The sequence below is a fragment of the Leopardus geoffroyi genome, chromosome E1 (genome assembly GCF_018350155.1).
Source record: "Leopardus geoffroyi isolate Oge1 chromosome E1, O.geoffroyi_Oge1_pat1.0, whole genome shotgun sequence".
In the NCBI taxonomy this organism is placed as follows: domain Eukaryota; kingdom Metazoa; phylum Chordata; class Mammalia; order Carnivora; family Felidae; genus Leopardus; species Leopardus geoffroyi.
In genome coordinates, this window is record NC_059330.1 from 35,662,099 (window position 1) to 35,686,089 (window position 23,991).

Below are 23,991 nucleotides of genomic sequence, written 5' to 3' on the forward strand. Positions count from 1 at the left end.
ACGGTTATTTTCAGAGAATGAAAGACCCAAAGCCTTGTCGGCTTCTGCTGCAGATACCGGCAGAGCTGCTCCTGTTGGGATCTGGTCTCAGACTAATGGGAAGATAATGGGCAGACCAACCACTCACTCTTACACAGAGCAGAAGAAATGAGCCTGCTTACACAAGAGATTTGGAATAAAGAAAAATGACAGTGTCTTCACCCTTGAAATCCATGTAAGCTTTCAAAGTCTACTACTTTGCTGAAAGACTAAACATGCAAAGAAACTTCCCATCGTGTGGTCTCGTTAAGAAAAAGAGGACAAATTCCTGAATCGGAAAGAACTAGTGTTAGTTAGGGATTCTCATTTTTCTTAGGATGAAACTGGCTCAGACAGGAATAAATCTGTGACCTTGGCATTGTTAGAAAATAACAACCACAGGAACAGTTAATACTTTGATGCCATGAGCTTGGATAACCTGTCCAAACACTACCCACGCAATGCATTTAATGAAGCGTGTTTGCAACTCCTGCTTCCCCATTATTAGTTTCATCCTTGGTAGCAGCAGCCGATACAGGAGCCCACAAAATAGGATCTTAGGCTCTCCTAAATCCATCACCCCCAAATCCCAAAAGTTACGTAGGACTATATTTTTCAAGAATTTAAGACAAAAATTGGCCAAGAGTGGGTGTGACTGAGAGGAACAAAAAGGAAACGTATTCTGCGGAAACAGAGCCAAAGGAAAATAATCATGCAAAAATTTAAAGAGCAAAATGTCTTCACAGATTCACGAGAAGAGAACTTAATGCACAAATACTGAGATCACATATTTAGGCAAATTAATTCCTCGTGGAAAAGGTCCCTGCCTCGCCGAAGTCCATTTTCGAAGGAAAATATCAATGCACACAGGATGATATTCCAAATGTTCCAGATCTCCCTATTAATTTCTTTCGAAGCAGTCATTACATACTGTAATTCTTTTATTTATCTGTTTAAATCTTTCTTTAAAAAACCCAGCTGTATTTTTATTGTTTCCTCCACTGGAAGATAAGAAAAAGGACCTTGCCTATTTTGTTCACATTGTATCCCCAGTGTTTAGCCAAGTGCCTGGCAACGGAAAAGCACTCACTAGATTAAGTATAGAGTCAAATAATGAATACAATTACCTTGCACTCATCAGCGGACAGGTTATGATAGAGCGGGCATCCTGAGATGGAGAAATGTCTCTCATGTTTTCCTGTAAGATGTCCTGTTAAAAGAGGAAAAAACTTAATCTCGAGACAGAAGATTTAAGCTCATAAAGTGACGTGGGTTTTTTTGTGTGTGAAAAAAATTTTTTTCATGTTTATTATTTTTGAGGGAGAGACAGAGAGCAAGCAGGCAAGGGGCAGAGAGAGAGGGAGACACAGAGTCGGAAGCAGGCTCTGGGCTCTGAGCTGTCAAGCACAGAGCCCAACGTGGGGCTCGAACCCACAGACCATGAGATCATGATCCGAGCTGAAGTCGGACGCTCAACCAACTGAGTCACCCAGGCGCCCCAAAGTGATAAGTTTTCTATAGGACAACTGTGTAATCTGACTGTATCATTTCTATCCAATATGTATCTGATCACGGATTGAATCCACCAAAAGTAAGTGCTGCCAGGGCCATAACTTGCACCCACTGATGAATTCTTTTTTGCCACAGGAGGGATCTGGCAATCTTTGAACATACTTGTGTATGTTCAATATAAACTGTAGTTCCTTCTGTTCTTTTTTTTTTTTTTTTAACTTTATTTTTACTTATTTTGAGAGAGAGATAGAGACCAAGCAGGGGAGGGGCAGAGACAGAGAGGGAGACAGAATCTCAAGCAGGCTCTGTGCTGTTAGCACAGAGCCGGATGCGGGGCTCGAACCCAGGTACTGTGAGATCATGACCTGAGCCAAAGTCAAGAGCTGGACACTTAACTGACTGAACCACCCAGGCGCCCCAGTTCCTTCTGTTCTGATAATGTATTTCTCAAATTCTAAAAAATCATAAAGCCATATATTTATAAAAAGAACAAGATTACAAGCAGAAACATTTTCTTTTGGTGAAACTTAACTTTCCGTTGCTAAATTATCAAGTTATATGTATTATCAAGTGCTCCTTCATATTATGCAATGCTACCCAATCCGAATTGAACTTCTTTCAATAATCGAAAGAAACTTCTGGAAAATGAAAAAGAAAATGGACTCTTCTATTCTGCAAATAAACGTATGTTGATAATTTTGAATCAGATTAAATATATTCATTTTTTGGAAGGGGGCTGATTTTGTTTAAAGATTTAGGCTTCTGTAATCAGACTTTTTAATAGATGGTATTTTTAATAATGGGATATTACTCAGCCATAAAAAAGAATGAGATCTTGCCATTTACAATATGGATGGTATAGGGGCACCTGGGTGGCTCAGTAGGTTCAGTGTCCGACTTCAGCTTGGGTCATGATCTCGTGGCTCGTGGGTTCAAGCCCCACATCGGGCTCCACGCTGACAGCACGGAACCTGCTTGGGATTCTCTCTCTCCCTCTCTCTCTGCCCCTCCCTCACTTGTGCTTTCTCTCTCTCAAGACAAATAAACTCAAAAAAAAATTTTATACAATACGGATGGCATAATGCTAAGTGAAATAAGTGAGTCCGAGAAAGACCAATACCATATGATTTTACTCATAAGTGGAATTGTTTCAGAGTAACAAACAAAGAAAAAAAAAGAGACAAACAAACAAACAAAAAAACACCAGGCTCTTAAATACAGAGAACAAAGTGGTGACGCCAAAGACGGAAGGCACGTGGGATAGGGGTGAAACAGATAAACGGGTTCAAGAGTACATTTAGCTTCATGAGTACTGGGTAATGTATAGAATGCTGGGTCACTATATCATACACTTGAAACTAATATACCACTGTAACACAAATACATAGGCACAAGTTAGCACAAAGCTCCTTCTTATGAAGGGATGACGTGAGGAGTTAACAATACAAAAAGCTCACTTTAAAGGGGTATCTCTTCACTTTTTAATTTTTCATGTGGCTTTGGGAAACACACAGGGAACTGAACATTACTTCCTTTTTATACGTCTCTTTAACCAAAAAGCTTATAAAACCTTTGGGTAATAGAGACAATGGGATTTTAAAAATCATATATGATTTATAAAGTAAGCTTTAAAGAACAATAGTTCACATATTGGGAAAGACAGGAATTAATACATGTTATGCAGACTGCCATTTCTCCAGGATTGTGTTATTAAAAATGTGATTTTAGAGATCTGTTCAATTTACCTTGCACACAAAAAACTAACCTCAGTGATCAAACACCATGTACAAAATGTAAAGCATCCATGTTTTAGAAAGTCTTCTTTCTGTAGATTATTTCTAAAAAATATTTCTGTAGATATTTCTAAGATATTATTCATCTATATCTTCTGAGTAAATTATTCAAATGTCTTAGTTTATAATAAATAAACTAAAACCAATCAAATGAGTCTATATTAAAAGTTTTATAAATAGGATAGCTAATCTATTGATCTAGCAATTCTATTGCTACAAATTTATTCCACAGGTTTTCTAGCAAGACATCAAACTACATACGTACAAGACTATCCACTATAGTAATATTCAAAGTAGCTAAAAATGAGAAATATAAATGTCAACTTATACCGTACAATTTAAAAAATTTATAAGCTTTAGGGGTGCCTGGGTGGCTCAGTCGGTTAAGCGTCCGACTTCGGCTCAAGGTCATGATCTCGCGGCTTATGGGTTCGAGCCCCGCGTCAGGCTCTGGGCTGACAGCTCAGAGCCCGGAGCCTGCTTCCGATTCTGTGTCTCCCTCTCTCCTTGCCCCTTCCCACTCATGTTCTGTCTCTCCCTCTCTCTCTCTCTCTCTCTCTCTCTCTCTCTCAAAAATAAATAAACATTAAAAAAATTTTTTTTTTAATTTATAAGCTTTCAATATAACGGAACGCTCTGTATTCTTTTAAATAGATGGAACCTTAAGTAAGTAAAATACCCAAGATGCCAAACCAACCACTGTATTTTCCCTTTTGTGAATAACAAAAAGGAAATATATGTACATATACATGTGTACGTACACACACACAAACACACAAACTTACTAGAAGCATTCATAAAAAACTACCAAGAATAGTTTTATATCCGAGGATATGAGTGAAGGAGAACTTTTACTTATTCATTTCAGGGCTTGTAAGTTTGCACAAGCACATAATACTTTTATACCAAAATTATACACACACACACACACACACACACACACAAATTAACGACATTATTTTCCCAAACATAAAGAGTGGAACAGGATCAAAAGTAATTTTGGCAATGGATTTTTTTTTTTTTTATTAAGTAATCTCTGCCCAATGTGGGGCTTGAACTCACGACCAAGATCAAGAACCACATGGTCTACTGACAGAGCCAGCCGGGTGCAGCCTTATCAAAAATAATTTTGGAAGCTCAGGTTCACACTTTTCAAACTTTGCCAGCAGATTAACACCAAAATTCAAAGTGAACTTTCTCTGATGCAACAGATTTGTATTTATCCGCTCATCTACTCCATTAAGGGGGTTAAGTACTGAGCAAAGATAACACACGGTCAGGCCCGACTCTGACCTCACCTCCTCCTGTCCACCGTGGCTGCTCCGCCCTAGGCATAGTGGCCCCTGAGTGTGCCTCAAACGGCCTAAGCATTCTCCCGTCCCATACCCTTTGCACTGGTGTGTGTGTGTGCGTGTGCATGGCCGTACACATGCACAACACCTTACTTGCCCTCTCAGCACTACCTTATCTTCCTTCAGAGAATGATCTCTAGTTGACCTATTGTACACCTACCTGTTTTGACCTTCCCAGTTAGACTATAAGCTCCGTGAGGGTAGGAACTTTGACATGTTCATAGCTACATCCCCAGAACCTAAAACAGTGTCCGGTACATAGCAAACATTCAATAACTATGTACTGAAGAGCTAATTAAACACACGACATAGGGGCGCCTGGGTGGAGCAGTCGGTTAAGCGTCCGACTTCAGCCAGGTCGTGATCTCGCAGTCCGTGAGTTCGAGCCCCGCGTCGGGCTCTGGGCTGATGGCTCAGAGCCTGGAGCCTGTTTCCGATTCTGTGTCTCCCTCTCTCTCTGCCCCTCCCCCGTTCATGCTCTGTCTCTCTCTGTCCCAAAAAAAATAAACAAATAAATAAACGTTGAAAAAAAAAAAAAAAAAAAAAACACACGACATAAAGGGAACAACTTAGGGATGCACGGACAGTGACCAGCAGCGCTGGAGTCCCTTTCCTTGCTGTGCGGCAAGTCGATCCCCTTACCCTCTTACAGCATGTTGGCTAGCTCCTAAACACTGGTGTTTATATGATGAGGTCTAGTCTTACTTTTTCATTATTTGCACAAGGAAACAGATTTAGGCCTGAACCAATTAGCTTCTTTGAGCGAAGGCTGGTATGACATTCAGGGGAATTTACGCTCTGTGCATTCTGAGTTCAAATTATCTGAGAAACCAGTGCCAAGACCCGGAAAAGATCCAAATAAATTAAATACTAGGGAAAACATACTGTGGGCCCACAAAGCAGCAGCTCACTCTGTTCTACCTTTTCTGAACCTGATGGCCACATTCAAAAGGTCACAAATTTGAGAAGGAGACCCGGTGAAGAAATGCCTGTGATCTCAAAGTCAGCACCTTCCAACTCTAGACAAAAACTTATGCCCAACATGTGCACTGAAGCTCACCTAAGGAGAATTAATAAGGTTTAAACCACTATAAGAATCTGTCAGTCAGGAGTCAAGGTCATAAGAAAACAAAGACACACTCATTTATCTGAGAAGAAATACTTGTCTGGTTTGTATTGATTAAGCACACAAGACCTAAAACCACTGAAGTCACAAAAGGCCAGGGTCTCCTCTGTGCCCTTTTAGTTTCAAAGCCACGCAACAAGAAATCTGTTTTTCTCACTTCCTTAACAGCTGTGGCCGCACAACCGGTGTTGTGCATTAGCTTACACTCATTGAGTTTGAACTACCCACCATACAATGAGTTGTCTGAAGGTAACTGGTCCTCTGTTTTGTTTTTTGCAGGAAAAAGGAGGAAATTTTTCACGGGGGGGGGGGGGGGGGGAGCTCTCGATAAGCAGAACGGTGCATCCCACTTAATTTCCTTGCAATCGGATCTGTTATTACGGACAACAGGCCAAGAAGCAAAAATATTCAAGTGGGCAGCCCAGTGATACTCTGAGCACCACTGAAGAACCTAAGGAGCTAGGTCACAAGGGAACACAGAACATTTCTTCAGGAGCCTAAGTCCAGAGGGCGAGAAGCACAGAACACAGGCATCGTGAAGCTGGGCGCACTCACCTAGAGAGTTACAGCCTGGAGTAGGACATTTCATATTGAAATTGTAGCTTTCGTGGAAGCGACGACGCTTGGGGCGATGAGAGAGATCGCTGCCTGAGTCCTTCAGGGACATGTCCTTGGCCATGCTCTCATCGTGAGACACATTAGGGCTGGAGATGTCGATGTCAGACTCAGAAGAAGGTGCGTTTCCAGTTGGAGTTCGAGGTGGAGACTCATCATGATCGGCTGTATTTTTAGTTTCTAAAGCAAAAGTAATTGGTAGAGCTCATGAATGAAGTTCATTTGTTTGAGGTTTACTATTCAGAAGAGTTTATGGACTTTCCAGATCCTCTATAGTTTAACCAGTAACTTCTAACCACTTATCTGCTATAAATGAAAATGAAGAGAAACTAACGTCATTCCTTTGTGCAACTTTACATTCCGACTACAATTAAGTTTGGAGTTTCCCCAATACATTTCACTTATCTGTGTTCCTCACAAACCCCCAACCATGGATAATCAAAACTAGATGGGAGGCAAGTTTTTCTTTAAAATTACCATCCAGGGGCGCCTGGCTGGCTGTCGGTTGAGTGTCCAAATTTTGACTTTGGCTCATGTCATGATCCCAGGGTCATGGGATCAAGCCCCGCCTCAGGCTCCTCACTGGGCACGGAGACTGCCTGGGATTCTTTCTCTCCCTCTCCGTCTGACCCTCCCACGCTGGACAGCACACGCACGCATGCACTCTCATTCTCTCTCCCCCTCTCTCAAAAAGCAAAAATAAAAATGCAATGAAATAAATAAAATAAAATAAAATAAAATAAAATAACCCATTCCACTCCTAGGAGACACACAGGATGGAAGAGAAATGGATGACAGGCTTGGTGTGTGAGTGTGAATGAACTTGGCTCTCGAGATAGCTTGTGAGTAATCTAACAATGTAGATTATAAATCACGGGTTGTAAACCAAATGCCTATAGGAGGTGGGCAAGGCCAAACAGAGACCCAATTGTCCATCTCAAGGAGACAACTACTATTCCGCTCTAGTCAATACTGTGAGTGAATGGGTTACCTCATTCATGTTCCCGGAGACTTGCATTTTTTAAAGGAAACTAGTAACTCAGGTTTTTATATGAAATCTCTGTATTTTCAAATGCTGGCAACAAACTTTTAAAAGCGTAAACACAGTGGGGCACCTGGCTGGCTCAGTCGATTAAGTGTCTGACTCTTGATTTCAGCTCAGGTCATGATCTCGCAGTTTGTGGGTTCAAGCCCTACATCAGGTTCCACACACTGACAGCGTGAAGCCTGCTTAAGAGCCCCTCTCTCTCTGTCTCTCTCTCTGCCCCTCCCCTGCTTGTGCTCTCTTTCTCTCAAAACAAACTTTGAAAAAATAAAAAATAAAAATGGGAACCCTGTGCAAGCAAACCAACTGAGCGTGTTAGCAGACTAGACGCTCCCCAGTCTATAAGCCATGCGCTAAGGCCTCTGATTTGGGCTGGTGAATCACGATCACAACAGCTCGCCATCCCCCATTACCGAAGGTCACCTCTCCCCGGAATTTCAGAGATAAATGGACAGACAAGCATGAACGTAAGAAAATCTGGTTTAGGCCTTCCTCATCTGTGGGTAAGAGGGCCACAGTCCCTTTTGCCTGTTATAGGTCCAACCCAATATACTCCAGAGACTGTAAACTTCAAGAGTACTCTAGAGCAAAACTGTCCTCAGCAAGACATTCAAGAAAGGAATCCGGCAAACAGCATTTACCTAGCTGAATTTCGTCAGTACCAGGCATCTACCTGCAGTGGCCCCAAGCCTTCCTTAAGAGGAAACTGACCAGATCTTCTCTGTAACTGACCAATTCATACTATACTCACTCACCTCTATCTGAAAAGTCAACCACCTGCTCAGTTTCTGAGCCAGACGAACGAGTCTGCCGAAGGGGGTACTTTTTTGGAGTCACTGGGGTAGGCTGCTGCTGACTACGGGTCACTCTTCTGGTAGAATAAGCAGGCTCCTCAGTGCCAAAAGATTGCAAATTTCGAACCGGGCTGGAATCTGATCCCCAATTTTAAAAGATAATAAAATAATTAAAGAGAAAAGAAGGAAATTTGTTTTATTTCTCATCCATATGACTTATTACCACCTGTGCCCTCCTCTTCGTATTTCACAAAATCCAACAGATCATTAACATGTCTATTTTATTAAATAAAATGGAAGCTAAAGAGACTAGATGAGGCATAGAAATCCAATATAGTACAGAATTAATAGTTTTAGGTTCTGGAATCAAAACTGACTCCCATTCAATTCCCCTGCACCGTACCAACTAGCTATAACATCTTGGGCAAGTTCATCTCTCCAGGCCTGTTTCCCTGAACTATTAAAAAAAAAAAAAAAAAAAAAAAAAAAAAAAGTAAATTATTTGTACATTCCTCACCTTTGTTGTGAGAAGTAAGTAAGATAATTCATAAAAACGTTTAACGTAATCCCTGGTACCTAAATCTATAGCTTTCGAAGTATTAGCTGCAACGTCTCTTTCTTTCCTTATTCCAACCCACCATCAAACAGGTACTCTACTTCTAAAGGTAGAACAATACACATATTTCCTTTCTTCAGACATCTCTTGTGTTCTTCCTGATTACCCTGTCTGATACTCTGAAGCAAAGTCATAATGGATTCATGAAGGGTAAGGCAAGAACACAGCTTTTGAAATTCTTTTGGATAACAAAACTATTCTGAATTACCCAGCAGCCTTTTCACATCTCTAATTTGATGACACTGAAAAAAGAATTAGAAAAAGATTCAAAGCTGAAACTAAAGCATGTTTTAAACAACAAAAGATCCTAAGATGATATGTACATCTTATTCTGCAAAGAAGAAAATTGAAATTCTCAAACTTTTGGGTTAAAAAAAAAAAAAAAAAAAGCACATAGCTAGGTTATCAGCTTGCACGCCTCCAGGGGGCCCAGCCAATTCATAATAGGGTCTATATCTTGCTTTAGAGAGAGCCACCTTACACAGACTACATTGTGAATGACGCCCCTAGGCGTTGTCCAACTCCATAGTTATGAAGTAGAACAACTAAGAAGTGACCCAGGACCCAGTTATTGCCTAGCCGTTTGGAATATTTTCAACTTTCAGGTGGCCAGGGCACAGCCAATTACACTTTGTGAGAATATTACTCCCTTTCCTTTACATATACTGTTCTCTCTACCTAAAATGATGTTTTCCCACCTTTCAGTTTGTAAATTCCTAGCAGATCCTTTAAGATTTCCATCTTGGAGACCGGCCCCAGCTCTGAACTTCCCTAATATGCTATACAAACATCTCAGAGCTCTTAGCCACAATGCATTACTACAATCAGCTGACGTACTATATTTCACACTGAACTGTGAGCTCCTTATGGGCAGGAACTACGATTTTTCTATCATGGCATTCCAATACATAGCATAGTATCTGAATTACAGTAGTTTTTTTATCGGTATTCCCAATGCTAAAAAAATTAAAACTTACAAATTGAGAATCTTACAAAACTTACAAACTTACAAAAAGACAACAGCTATACTTTGGCTGAAATGTTAAATACAAAAATAAAGTTAGGAACAGTTGTTGAGAATGTTCTCATTTTCTCCCTTGAAAAACTGATGTTTTTCTCTCATTTTGTAACGTGCTCCTAAAGCAGAAACTAGACCTGCACTATTTAAGTGCTTGAAGCATATTACAAAATTTTCCCCCTTAATCTCTTATCGGCTACTGATCATTAGCTTTTTGTATTAACTGAAACTTTCTTTCCTCCCCAGGGAATGAATCCCAGAGCAGAACCAGGAGGGATGAGGGGTACCTTCTAAATCAAAGCCCAGATGGCTAATCGCACTAGAGAACCTTCAAACTGCCTTCCAACACAGAGGTCCTCTATTCTTTACTACCAAAGCAAAATTCTGGGTATTTACAACTGTAAAGTCGTTGGATGCAACTACTTACGTCTATGAATCATGTCTGACCACATTACAGAATTACATATAAGTTATGGAAGTATTTAGAAGTATTGAACCTCCTCCAAAAACAAGTTCAAGAGACTATTTTAAATGCCTAAGTCTAAGCCATTCTAACAGAAAGTAAAAATATGGTCTTCCCATTTTACTCACGGAAAAACTATTATTCTAAACAAAAGTTAAATGACTTAAGACATATACGCGCCACACAGTCATTGTATCAGATATAGTTCTTTTGGGTCTACAAACTGGACAACCCCCAACAGAACCATTTTTAAGAACCTGATACTTCTGCAGGCATTGACCGTGCATTTTACCAGATTTTGTCATCTACACCAAGCCAAAGGACGAGTTTCCACATTCCCACAAGAATACGATGACCAACGAGGTGGCTATGAGGCACGGTCAGGAAGAATGAATTCTTATACCTTGGGAACTCTGGCTTAGCCGGGCTGAGGAGCGGGTGACTCGGGCAGATCGCCGGGACGTGCCGTCACTCTCTGAACTGTCTGTGTGCTCGAGATCTGTAGAAAAATCGGAATCTTCGGTTCCATCTGAACTACTGCCTGCATTCCTCTGTAACACCATAGATCCAGACATTAGCACAGAAGCATTTACTCTGTGGGTTTGTCTTAACACTGGAAATAAAATGAATTATGATACCGAAAACACTAAGAAAGGATTCCACCGCCAAATTCCCTTATTTAAGGCATTAAATGGAACAACCTGCAAGTAATGCACCTTGGTTAAATAAAAAAGAGAATTAATTCTTACTTTTTTGTCACTAATTCTGAAACAAGTACATTTAGAGGTCAGTACCACAAACTGGAAATAAAAGTACCCAATTCGAAATGGTCTGGCTGACATAACTACGTACTTCGAGTCCATGGTGGGGAGAAAAATGTCAGCGCTAGACCCCTTTTAACTTTGGAGCAGCTTTTGTTCAAAGTCTCCACGAACAGCCATCACATTTTTTTTTAAACCATATACTAATTCAAAATACCAGGGTCCACAACTCTGATCCCAAGAGAACTTAAAGGAAAAGACTAAAGTTCTTCTTATGTTATCTATCTACGAAGTTTCTCCACGTGAATGCTGAAAGTGCTTTAAAAAAAAAAAAAAAAAGCGGCTTGCATGTGAAGACTTGTAAATATCTAAGAACAGAGATTTTATCATCTTTTCAATAATCATTTGACAATTTTTAGCCTCCTGAAGATGATTAGCCATAAAGATAACTTTTATCGGTTGAGCATTACCGCTACACCCTTTACTAAGCCAGGAAGGAAAGAGCATTTGCTTAGAAAACAAGACAAAGCCTCAAACCACAAGTCCTCTATTTTTTTATCCAAAACCCTTAGGGCCAGTTGTGCTTGAAATTCCTAACTTTTTGGCTTTTTGGAAAGGGAATACTTTGCATATATCCCTCATCATCACTCCATAATCAAACACACTAATATTTCTACAGCAGAATATAGAAACAATCGCACCAAATCAGACACACAAAACCTATAAGTAGCCTCAGGATAGTTTAGGACAGGTTTTGCCACCAAATAAGTTACTAAAAACACTTACATTTTCAAAAGCTCTTTGTATTTGGGAACTGCAGAAAAGGGACTGTGGACCTATTCCAAGGCACCAACACTATTCCTGCATTTGGTTAGCCTTCATATAAATAAATACCACCTACCAATGTAGGCCATTTTAGGAGAAAATAAAAGGTTCAGATGTTTTATTTGAAAACCTCTGCGAAAAAAAAAGATTTCTGCAGAAATAAGCAAGAACATCATGTAGCTTTCCAAATATTTCAAGGGTAAACTGCCCAGAAATGAGCAGAGACTTCAGAGTCATAAGATGAAGGGGGAGTCTTACAGGTCATCTAGTCCAGTTATCCAGTTATTTGAATCCCTGACCATCCCTTCCTGGTTTGACCCTGGAATTCAGCTCTTCTCTCCGGCTTTCACCAACCTCCTTCCCATCTTACTCCAGAGCAGACTTAATCGCTCTCTTACTTCCCTCCCATAATACTTTGTATATACCTCCACGTAAAGAATTTACTAGCTCCTTCTACATTTATTTATATGTCCGTTTTCCCCATCAGACTGTGATCTCCTTAAGCCAGGGATCATGTCTGATTAATTTGTGAATCCCCAGCAACTAGCACAGTAGCAAGCAGTCAATAAACATTTGTTGAATTAGATTTGTTCTGTAGTCCAGGCTCTGCTATTGCCTAATGGGAGTGGCTTAGAGCACTCCATTAGGCCTCTGTTTGTTCAGCTGCAAAGAAAAGGGATGGGGGTGTCCCTGGGTGACCTTATAAATCCTATCTAATTGTGGAAAGTTTTTGACTTTACGAACTACATTTTCTGGCCGCTGTCCAAATGAGCAGCTAAGGAAAAAAATACGTCTTAGATGCAAAAGGGCCTGAGCGGGATCCCTAGGGAGTGGGCGCTGGTTCTCTACCACCCAGTCTTCTGCTTTGTTGTGCCCCCCGCCTGGAGAGGAAGGATGCTCCAAAACCCCGCCCATGCACCTATCAGCATCCCCGGCCGGAAGGGCGGGGATTCGTGCCCCCAATCGCGCTACTGCTACGCCGCGCCCCCACGGGACAGACTGCCAAGTCTAGCCAATCAAGAGAGGAGGGATCGTTCTCTACAGCCAGTCGGAGAGCTGTAGGGCCAGGCCCCGACACCGCCCCCGCACGCGGGGAGGTGACCGTTGGACCCAAATGGGCGGTGTCACCAGCCAATCAATATGCTTCCAGGCGTTTCAGCGACCAATTACCGAGAAGAACGCCTCCGAGCCAGGCAAGCAGAGGGCGGGAATAGTTGCAAGCATAGGCCGAGGCCAGGATCGGGCCCACATTTTTCTGTCGGGTATGGACAGAAGAGAGGGTTGCTGAGCTAGATTGGGGGAAGCGGGAAGTTGGCACCCAACCACCGTGAGGCGTGGCCAACTGCGTCACGTTGCTCAGTCGACTGTCCTTAGACACCCGCCATCCCTCTGTCCTGTTCCTCTCACCTTCCTTCGCGGCATTGCCGGCGGCTGCGGCCCGACAGTTCCGATTCGGGCAGCGGCGGCAGCAGCAGCAGGAACGGTGGCTCCGGCGGGCTCCGTGGCGGCCTCTGTAGCAGTCCCAATCCTGCGGACGATCCCAAGTGCCTCCTGCTTCACAGCGTCTAGACCCTTCTGCGCAGGCGCCGCGGGCTGAGGCGCTTTTTCCTTCACTTCCGGCTGGGGCTCGCGTCACCTGACGTTACGGGCCAGAGAGGGTGCTGGGAGGTTCGCTCCTTCTGGTGAGGCTAGTGAGCGCCATTTTAGAATTGGGCAGAAAGTAGCGCGGTCGTAGAAACCCGGGCCAGCCATGTTTAGTCAGGGGATTGGCACCTTTTGTGGACGTGGGCAGCCATTCTTGTTTGGGGCTGAAGCCTGACAATTGAAGTTAACGGTTCTCATCTTTACCTTGGGCAAAATTTCCCTTCCCGTTCGTTTTAATTTCTGAAGTAGAGGAAGGAAACCCCCAGAATCCATCAGGTGGCTGAGGTTTAACCCCTTGGTTGCCTGGTTGACCAAAGGACGTTTCTGTTTATCCTTTAAACTCAACGTTGGGAAGGGATATTTTGCCCCGGAAATTGCATCTTAAAAGCCATCCTGTGTCTCAAAGTGATGGGAATGGGGGCTTGTAAAAGGAACTGAAGGGTAGCGTCCATCATCAGGAAGTTTGTTGTCTGGTAGAGGAGACATTGTCCTTGCCCGTAGCGAACAGCAAGTAAGTTAGTTAGTCGTTCAGGTCGCGGAAAGAGGCAGAACCATTCTCCAGAGGCTGTAGCTCCAGAGAATTCCCAAATTCGCTCTATGGTGAGCGCCCATCTCCTTCCCCCGTTCTGTGTGGGTTTGAGAGCCCTGGGTGGCTCGCGGGGGTGGGGGCGGGTGCTGGTGCGGTAGCGAGAGTCGGAGAAGCAGTGATCCCCACTTAGCCCAAGTTAACTCTGGAAATCTAGATGCTTGAGCCAGGAGTTGGGGGAGGGAAGAAGAGAAGAAGGAATATTTTTAGTAAAGCTGGAGCTTAACAAAAAAAAGGCATGGATATTTAAATAATAATAATAATAATAATAAGGCCTGTCTTGAGAGGAAGGAAGAGTTGGTCAAGGATGTAAGGCTAGGAGAAGAGCAATTTAAAAAGGCTGGCAAATGGAGAGCAGGCTTTGAGGATGTAATCTCTCTGGAGGAAATGCTTTGAGAGGACCAAAGTTTGGCGAAGAGCGACCGGGTGGAATCCAGGCATACTCAGTCATTAAGTTAGACTCCTGGACCCCAGTTTCACCTGAGGCCAAGTAAGATGGAGTTTTCCCCCTGGAGCAGAGCTAAAGAACAAAGCAGCCGAAGGTAAACATCTGACTGATGCGCTAAACAGAGAACTAGGAAGAGTTAAAGTTCCAGACCCTTAGCCAGCACTCTCCTGGGGGGGGGGGGGGGGGGCATTCTGGGCCGGTGGTAATACAGGCAGCTTTCAGTATTTTTTTTTTTAATTTTTTTTTCAACGTTTATTTATTTTGGGGACAGAGAGAGACAGAGCATGAACGGGGGAGGGGCAGAGAGAGAGGGAGACACGGAATCGGAAACAGGCTCCAGGCTCTGAGCCATCAGCCCAGAGCCTGACGCGGGGCTCGAACTCACGGACCGCGAGATCGTGACCTGGCTGAAGTCGGACGCTCAACCGACTGCGCCACCCAGGCGCCCCAGCAGCTTTCAGTATTTAGTATCTAGCTTCTAGGGTTTAGTATAAATACCTCTGAATAACCTGCTTTAGGTTGAACTGGACATAAGAACTTGTTGGAGCTCTTAAGGCTAAAAGCACATCTCAGCTTTGTGTGTCATCCTTAGTAGTGCCCAAACGGTCCTCTATGCACAGGAAATGCTTGCTAGTCAATCAAATCATGTTTACCCTTTCACAGCCTCTGAATGGATACCCCTCAAAGATGGTGAAATATCCCTCCCTGGAAATTAGCACTTTAGAAGATCTTATCCTGACGTAACCACTCGTCATACGAACACCAGCGTTACGAATGTTCAACATTAATCTCTTACACTGGATTCTCCAACACTGCGGCTGACACGAAAGAATGTACAGTTTCATTTAGACATGGTTCTTATCTTTGGAAAATGTGCACTCTGGAAAAAAGATGAAAAAAACTAACATCAATAGGATAGAAAGATGGTCCTAAGGAAAATGTATACTTAAAGCGGAATGGGTAGGCGTATTTAGAATGGGGAAGAGAGAACCCTAAAAGCTTTTTTTTCTTCCTTTCTTTTTCTGAATTAAATATAATCTTTACTTTGAGGGTCATTTTTCATCGTGGCACAATTAGCTTTTGAAGCAGGGACTGATGTTGCGTTTCAGAGTCTCTTGACTAAGTTGCCCCCTGCCCATCCTCATCCACCAGACTTAACGTAGGTAGCTCCACTGGTTTTCCTGCCTTTATACAGGCTTTTCCTCCTGCCTGGATGCCTCTCCCCAACTTTCTTTAAAACGTATTTCTTCCGGGGTGCCCGGGTGGCTCAGTAGGTTAAGCATCCGGCTTCAGCTCAGGTCATGATCTCACAGTTTGTGAGTTCGAGCCCCGTGTCGGGCTCCGTGCTGACAGCTCAGAGCCTGGAGCCTGCTTCGGATTCTGTGTCTTCCCCTCTCTGTCCCTCCCCCGCTCATGCTCTCTGTGTGTGTGTCTCTCTATCTCAAAAACAAATAAACATTAAAAAATTTACTTTCTTCAGAAAGTCTTTCCTGATTTATTCATTCTAAGGTAGTAAGGCACCGTGATATGATATTTTGCACTGCTATATTTATACTTTTCCTTATACAACTTGGTAGATGTCCTGTTCCCCTTTCTCCTTTCCAAACAGATAATAGGAACATAACTCCTATTTATTTCGTTCATCAGCTCTCCTAGTGTCTGGTACAGGGCTCTGATGTCAGATCTGGCTTTGAATTTCAGCCCTGCCACTTTCTCTCTGCGGTGCTCTCGGGCAAGTTTTCGAATTTGTGCCTCGGTTTTCTTATCTGTGAAATGGAGATGCCAATAGCCGCCCCCACAAGGCTGTTGTAAGGCTCAAAAGAGGTGATTGTGGTAAAGCGCTTAGCAAAGTTCCTGACCAGAGTAAGTGCTCAATAAATGGCCGTCGTTACTGATATTTATAATTCCAGTCACCCTAGTCATGGCTAGCATCCTAATGTTTGTGAATGTGCACATGGTCTAATGATTGCTTACTGTCTGTTCAACCTCACTTCAGCTCAAGGAACACAGATTGGGGGGGGGGGGTGCGGGGGGCACCTGGGTGGCTCAGTCAGTTGAGCGTCCAACTTCGGCCCAGGTCATGATCTTGTGGTTTGAGTTCGAGCCCCGCGTCGGGCTCTGTGCTGACAGCTCAGAGCCAGGAGCCTGCTTCGGAATCTGTGACTCCCTCTCTCTCTCTCTCTGCCCCTCCCCTGCTGATGCTCTGTCTCTCAAAGACTAAATAAATGTAGGGGCACCTGGGTGGCTCAGTTGGTTGGGCGACCGACTTCAGCTCAGGTCACGATCTCACAGTTCGTGAGTTTGAGCCCTGCATCGGGCTCTGTGCTGACAGCTCAGAGCCTGGAGCCTACTTTAGATTCTGTGTCTCCCCTCTCTCTGCCCCTCCCCTGCTCATGCTCTGTGTATCTCTGCCTCTCAATAATAAATAAACATTAAAAAAAAATTTTTTTTAAACCTAAATAAACGTAAAAAAAACTAAAAAAAAAAAATTCTCTGTCTCTCACATCTGTGTTGGGGTGCCTGGGTGGCTCAGTTGGTTAAACATCAGACTCTATGATAACTTGCCCTGAGTTGAAGAGGAACAGAGCAAGGTCAGAAGTGGGGGTAGTCTTTTGTGTATGTTCTTGTGCATTTTCTTTCTTGTGTCTGTATCTTGTCGCAGTCACATTTGTAAGCTCTTTAAAAGATTCCTCAACTTCCTTGGGGCACCTGGGTGGCTCAGTCGGTTGAGCATCTGACTTCGGCTCAGGTCAAGATCTCCCATTCGTGGGTTCGAGACCCCCATCGGGCTCTGTACTGACAGCTCGGAGCCTGGAGCCTGCTTGGGATTCTGTGCCTCCCTCTCTCTCTCTCTCTCTCTCTCTCTCTCTCTCTCTCTTTCTCTCTCTGACCCTCCCCTGCTTGTGCTCTCTCTCTGTCTCTCAAAAAGTAAAATAAAATGTTAAAAAAAAAAATCCCTCAACTTCCTTTAAAATGCTCCCTTGTCAGTAAAATGATAGGTACCATATATCAGATGCAAAGTGTGGTTGGTGGTTGTCTCCTTCCAAGGCCTGGGAGCTCCTGGAGGTTGGGAGCCTTGCCTGGCTGGCTACACCGTCTCCAGCTTCTCCCTTGCTGCCTGACATCTTAAAGAGCCCAGTGAATGCAGTGGCCACTGCCAAGTGTTGGCTCAGTCAGGAACCAGCCACCCTCTCTCCTCTTAAACCTGCTTTTTGACCAGTGATGGGTCTAGGAAGGGTTAGAAACAGCAGTTTCTTCTGCGTGCAGAAAGCTGACCTGCCAGGTGGAGAAGCATGCCTTGGCCATTTTAGCGGCTAGGGTAGCCAGGCCAGTCTCGTAACTTCTAAGTAGAGGTATTGGCTTAGTCTCTATCCCTTTGGGAGAAGCTCAGAGGCTGCTGATGTGACCATAATTCATGTTAAAATATTTTTGTGTACAGCTGCCTTAAAAATGGAGTCAGCGCAGTCACGAATGGTCATGTCTTTCTTACTCTTCTTGGAGGTGGCCTGGAACTTCTCTTACCTTCTTGGCCACTTGGGAATTTGGTTCTTGTATCCCCCTTAGCCACCACCCCTCCCCAACCCCACCCTGGGGGAAGGTATTGGACAGATCCCAGCAGGCTCAGGCATAGCTCCCCGCCTCTGCAGCTGGGGTTATAAATAACCACCAAAACTAAACAGTCAAATCACCACATTTTGAAAATGGCTTTAAAAAAAAAAAAATCACCCTAATCTTGATTCCATAGTACTTCTCCCACCCTTGCCTTTCATCACCCGCCTTCCTCTACTTATCTACCTCCCTTCCCTGATCCAATCTCCCTCGGGAAGTCCATCTGCCCACAAAGCCTGCCTGTGATAAAGACATCCTTTTCCACATTTGACAAGGCCAAAGCCCTCCAAGGCTGTAGTTATAGTTACAGGGTGTTGTTATGGCAGCGGAGGCCTCAGGGCAACATATGTTCCTGGGTGGTAATTGGGTTTGCTCTAACAGACTGTCTCTCCCTGGGTTCTCCATGCCCAAATTCGCTTATCAAGAAGACCAGGGAATTGTCATTATGGATAGGACTTCTTTTTTTTTTTTTTTTTTTTTTTTTGAGTAAGCTCCGCCCACCTTGAGGGCTTGAACTCACAACCTGGAGATCAGGAGTCACGTGCTCTACGGACTGAGCCAGCCCGGCGCCCCGCCTTCATTTTTTTATTCAAGCGAAACCAAGTTCCTGTTTATTCCCCAGGATGGAACATACCCAGCGATCCTGGGTTGAGACTTTTTGGACTGCAGGCATTTTCATGTACCCATTCAACCAATATTTACTGAGCATCTGATAAGTGCTAGGCTTGGACTGGGAGCTGAGTGCATACTGTGGATAAACGGACATGGTCCTTCCCCTCCCAGAGCAGACAATGCAGGACAAGTGTGTATAGAGGGGGCTGGGAGAGTATGACTTTCGAGAATAAGACATCTTAACCTCACTGCTGCCACCAAGCTACTTTTATTTATTTATTTTTCTTTTGGCAGCGTGCGGTTCAGTTTCTCTCCACAGGCATACACTTTATTACTGTGCACATTTTTTTCATAGACGCACTCAGCGTTTACATGAAATTTCACATTTTCTTACATATTCTCAACATTCGCCATGTGTCTCTATGGTCTTCATAACTGTAATTATAATTGCTGTGTGATGTCACTTTGGTACTGTGACATCAAGTGCTCATTCTGGGGCGCCTTGGGGGGCTTGGTTGAGCGTCCGATTCTTGATTTCGGCTCAGGTCGTGATCCCAGGGTTGTGGGATCGAGCCCCACGTTGGGCTCTGAGCTGAGTGTGGAGCCTGCTTGAGATTTTCTCTCTCTTTCTGCCCCTCCCTACTGCACGCACATTCCCTCTCACTCTCTCTACCTCAAATTAAAAAATAAAAAATGTGCTCTTTCCTCTATTCGAGATTATTGAGGGTCAGATAACGCTGTAGCGAGTGTTTGCATGCCTCCATAGGTCTGTCCTGTTACTATGTCTATCCTTTATATATTGCTTTATTTCTTTCCCCAAACACTTGCCCAAATTTAAAGTGTCACCGTCATTGTGCGAGGGTGCCAATTTTAAGACATTGTTCCCAGAAGTGATTAAGTGTTACCATTTAATAAGATCTTGCAATTTTTTTTTAAAGATCTTGTTATTTCGTCAGAATGAAAACTGTGCCTCCAATGTGCTTTTTAAAATTTATTTATTTTGGGGCGCCTGGGTGGCGCAGTCGGTTCAGCGTCCGACTTCAGCCAGGTCACGATCTCGCGGTCCGTGAGTTCGAGCCCCACGTCGGGCTCTGGGCTGATGGCTCAGAGCCTGGAGCCTGTTTCCGATTCTGTGTCTCCCTCTCTCTCTGCCCCTCCCCCGTTCATGCTCTGTCTCTCTCTGTCCCAAAAAAAATAAATAAAAACGTTGAAAAAAAAAATTAAAATTTATTTATTTTTAATTTTTTTAAATGTTTATTTATTTAATGTGGTTTTTTTTTTTTTATTTATTTTTGAGACAGAGAGAGACAGAGCCTGAGCAGGGGAGGGGATAGAGAGAGGGGGAGACACAGAATCCGAAGCAGGATCCAGGCTCTGAGCTGTCAGCACAGAGCCCGACGTGGGGCTTGAACTCACGGAGCATGAGATCATGACCTGAGCTGAAGTCGGACGCTCAACCAACTGAGCCACCCAGGCGCCCCTAAATGTTTATTTATTTTTAAAATGTTTATTTTTGAGAGAGAGAGAATAAGTGGGGGAGGACCGGGGGGGGGGGCACAGAAACTGAAGCAGGCTCCAGGCTTTGAGCTGTCAGCACAGAGCCCGATGCGGGTCTTGAACTCATTAACTGTGCAATCATGACCTGAGCTGAAGTCAGACGCTTAACTGACTGAGCCACCTGGGCGCCCCTATTTAGTTTTTTTTTTTTTTTTTTTTTTTTTTTTTTTTTTTTTGAGAGAGAGAGCATGCGTACCTGCACTAGCAGGGGAGGGGACAGAGAGGGGGAGAGAGGGAGAATCTTAAGCAGGCTCCACGTTCAGCGTGAAGCCTGACACGGGGCTCAATCCCACAACCCTGAGCGGAAATCAAGAGCCAGACTGGCTGAGCCACCCAGGCGCCCCTCCAATGTCCTTTCGATTTTTATTTCTGGTTAGGATATACTTCAGTCTTCCATGTGTCCCTTTACTAGTTCTGTTTCCTCTTCCATGAAATCCCACTCATTACTCATTTCCCTACTGAGGCCTTGATGATTTTCTTTTCTTTCTTTTTTGAATGTTTATTTTATTTACTTTTGAGACAGGGAGAGAGGCAGTGAGCGAGAGCACAAGGCGGGGAGGGGCAGAGAGAGGGAGAGAGAGAATCCCAAGCAGGCTCCACACTGTCAGAGCAGAGCCCAGGGCAGGGCTCGGTCCCACAAATCACGAGATCACGACCTGAGCCGAAATCAAGAGTCGGGCGCTTAACCGACTGAGCCACCCAGGCGCCCCTTGATGACTTTCTTTTTAAGTCCGAACGAGGTATATATAGACAGGTAGACAGACAGATGCCTCGTGCGAGCCACATCCGGTTACAGAGTCAGTTGTGTCAAGAACACAGACCATTCGCTTCGTAATCCTTGGTCCAGTACTTTCTCCTGCTCTGCTCTGGCTTCCCAGTTACCTCTAGGGGCCAACTCTTAGTCAAGTATGCGTGCTGTTGAGAGAGAATGACACGGTGAACAGAGTATGCAGGTGACAGGAGTTAAAGCAGTGAGGAGGCAGACTCTGTTTTATCTCAGCAAGAGTCAAGGAGCCACTTTAAAACTACAGTCCCTCTTAGCCAACTACAGGAACCTTGAAGATGGTTCTGTAGACGACATTTTCCCAGCGACTTAGGAGAAACCGAGTCCCAGGGAAAAACATTTCCCAAACCAGTCAAACTTCAGGAGGATGAAAACTGACCCTGAATTTTGCCATGCGTAAACTGTGGGTCGTTTTATTTTGTTGGGAGATGCTTTCCCAGGAATGGGGGCTCGGAATGGGTCCCTCTGAGTCATTTACACATGCTTACCCAGCCTCCCTTGTGACTAACTGTACCCAAATGTGAATCAGCTGGCCAAAGCGAGGGATGGAAACCGCAACTAGAAAGAACATTTCTGTATTTAAGGCAAACCAGCACGTACGTGGTCCAACGTGTCTTGCTCTAACCAATATCAGAGGCTTAGGATGATTTGTCTTACTAGACTAGAAATTGCTTGAGGATGAGTGGGCATCTGGTCATTTGCTTACCTGCCTAGCTTTGCCAGTAGATGTCACTACACCAAACCACATTCTCCAAATAAAGGACAAGAAGGAAGGAAGGAGAGGCCTTCAGAAAGGCTAAGTCCAATCACCATGACCCTCTTCTCCCATGACTTCCAGGAGTACCCATGGAAAACTATCAAGGATGTGTAAATATACACAGTTCCAGACAGTACAGATGCCTGAACTCAGCAGGTCAAGACCCCAGGTTCTAGGCAGTCAGAGTTCTTATCCAGGGGCCTTCCCCAGATCAGGTGGGGAGAACGGCTGTACAGGAAGGGTGGCAGGGCGAGCAGGCCATTTAAATGGGGGTATGTATACCTGATAGAGTTATCTAGGAACAAGAGCCATAGTCTTGGGGCTGTTCCAAGCGTCACTGTGGAGCTGATAGCTCAGGCAAAGCACTCCACCCACCCTCCACCCCTGCTCCTCTGTCCACAGGAGCAGGGGCCATCCCTTGCCTGAGGGCTGCCCGGCTGGGGCTGGCTTATCAGTCCTGGGCCTCCCCAGTGCCAGGCAAACATAGGCACACCATGCCAGGACACCGGGAATGTTCTTAGGAGTTCAGACCATCGTTACTGTTCTCCTTCAAGATAAGTAGAAGCAGCATTAGTAAGCTGGGGAAAAGAGCCACTCTTCTGGAGATATTTGCCTCATGTGCTGCTCTAGAATAACGACTGGCATCCTTACCTAGCCCGTAGTGTCCTGCATGGTCTTTCTCCCATTTATCCCACACAACCTCATTCTCTGTGCTGTATGTAGCCTCACTGGCCTGCCTGCAGTTCCACTGGAGCACGCTGGTCCCTTCGACCTCAGGACCTTTGCACTTTACTCTACTCGCAATGTTCTCCCTCATACCCTTCTACCTACCTCCATACTCCTTCAGATCTCGGGTCAGATGTCGTTTCCTCAGGGAACCCTTTCCAGACTAGATCCAGGCCCCCATTTCGACATTCTGAGGCACCCTGTACATTTCTTCGCGGCCCTCGGTCTCCAGTTTGTAATTGTGTGTTTATTTCGGTGCCTTTTGGATTCTTTATCTTCTATCCCCGTAACACACACCCCAGACTTAAGGCTCCGTGAGGGGAGTGTCCGTTTCACCTACCATTGCAACCTCAGTTCCCAGCACAGTACCTACCGTGGTGCTTCGTGGGCACTCAGTGACTCCTGGATGTTTGAAAGAATGGCAAACAGACCAATGAAGGAAGTCAGAAAACGTAGTGTTGCTCGTGCGCACACATTCATATAGCATTTGTCTACAAAGGACAGTGCCTGATTCTGGTCACTCAGCTCCCAAGGAAGACCTGTCAGAGTCCAGAGAAAGTCATGCAAACTAGCAACGGAAAAGTGGAGACAAACTTTAAGTATGAAACAAACTTTAAAAGACTGGAAAGACGGAGGCTGAGGGTCTGAGCCATGCGTACGAAAACGGAGAGGGGTCAGATGCCGGTTTGATTACCAAATCCCCAAAGGTCAGCACAAAGGAAAATCTCTTGAAAACTAGACTGTGGACTCCCCAGAGAAATGAACCGTGTGTGTTGTTCATCTCTATATCCCTAGCACCTAGTGGGATGCCTGGCACATAGTAGGAGCTCAAGAAACGCCTGTTGAGCTATTTTGTTGTTAAAGCTTAAAGGCGGGTAGTCTTGGGTCAGGGGATAAGGTAGTAGGCAGTCATTCACTTGGGAAACCCCAAAGGCCGAATGAAAGAATGAAAGAAAGAAAGAGAAGTATGAATAGGGCCAAGAAGGGTTCCTTTACATGTATAGACAATAGCTATACAATAGACTGTTTCAGGGACATTAGGGCTATTCAAGGCCCATCCCTTGACCTTTTGAGATCATACTTATGAAGGGTAATTTACCAGGCGCTCTCACAAAATGCATCTTCTTTCCACCAGCAAGGGCCAAACTCTATATAAAGCACAGGCCTCACCCTACCTCACGTTGTTATCTCCTTCAGTGCCCTCCAGACTCTTGGGCACATGCCTTGTTGGTCCCCTGGGCATATTCTACTCTGGTGTTTCACCAGAGAAGGGAAAATCCCAGAAGGTGGTGCCCTTCAGTCAGAAGTAAAAATGGCTGCATCTCTCAGG

The 23,991-nt window shown here is 44.3% G+C and overlaps 1 protein-coding gene across 3 annotated transcripts in view; it reads right to left on the minus strand.

Annotated features, from left to right (window-relative positions):
• Nucleotides 1-13,562, minus strand: part of KAT7 (lysine acetyltransferase 7) — a 32,417-nt gene extending 18,855 nt beyond the window's left edge. The window contains exons 1-5 of one of the 3 annotated variants that reach the window (XM_045488462.1): nucleotides 13,346-13,562; nucleotides 10,756-10,903; nucleotides 8,217-8,393; nucleotides 6,357-6,596; nucleotides 1,146-1,228 (exon numbers count right to left, since the gene is read on the minus strand). In XM_045488462.1, the coding sequence (XP_045344418.1) occupies nucleotides 1,146-1,228; nucleotides 6,357-6,596; nucleotides 8,217-8,393; nucleotides 10,756-10,903; nucleotides 13,346-13,360 (663 nt within the window). In that variant the 5' untranslated portion in view covers nucleotides 13,361-13,562. The remainder of the gene's footprint in view (nucleotides 1-1,145; nucleotides 1,229-6,356; nucleotides 6,597-8,216; nucleotides 8,394-10,755; nucleotides 10,904-13,345) is intronic. The other 2 variants (XM_045488464.1, XM_045488465.1) reach the window with 2 other exon arrangements.
• Between the last annotated feature and the right edge of the window lie 10,429 nt (nucleotides 13,563-23,991).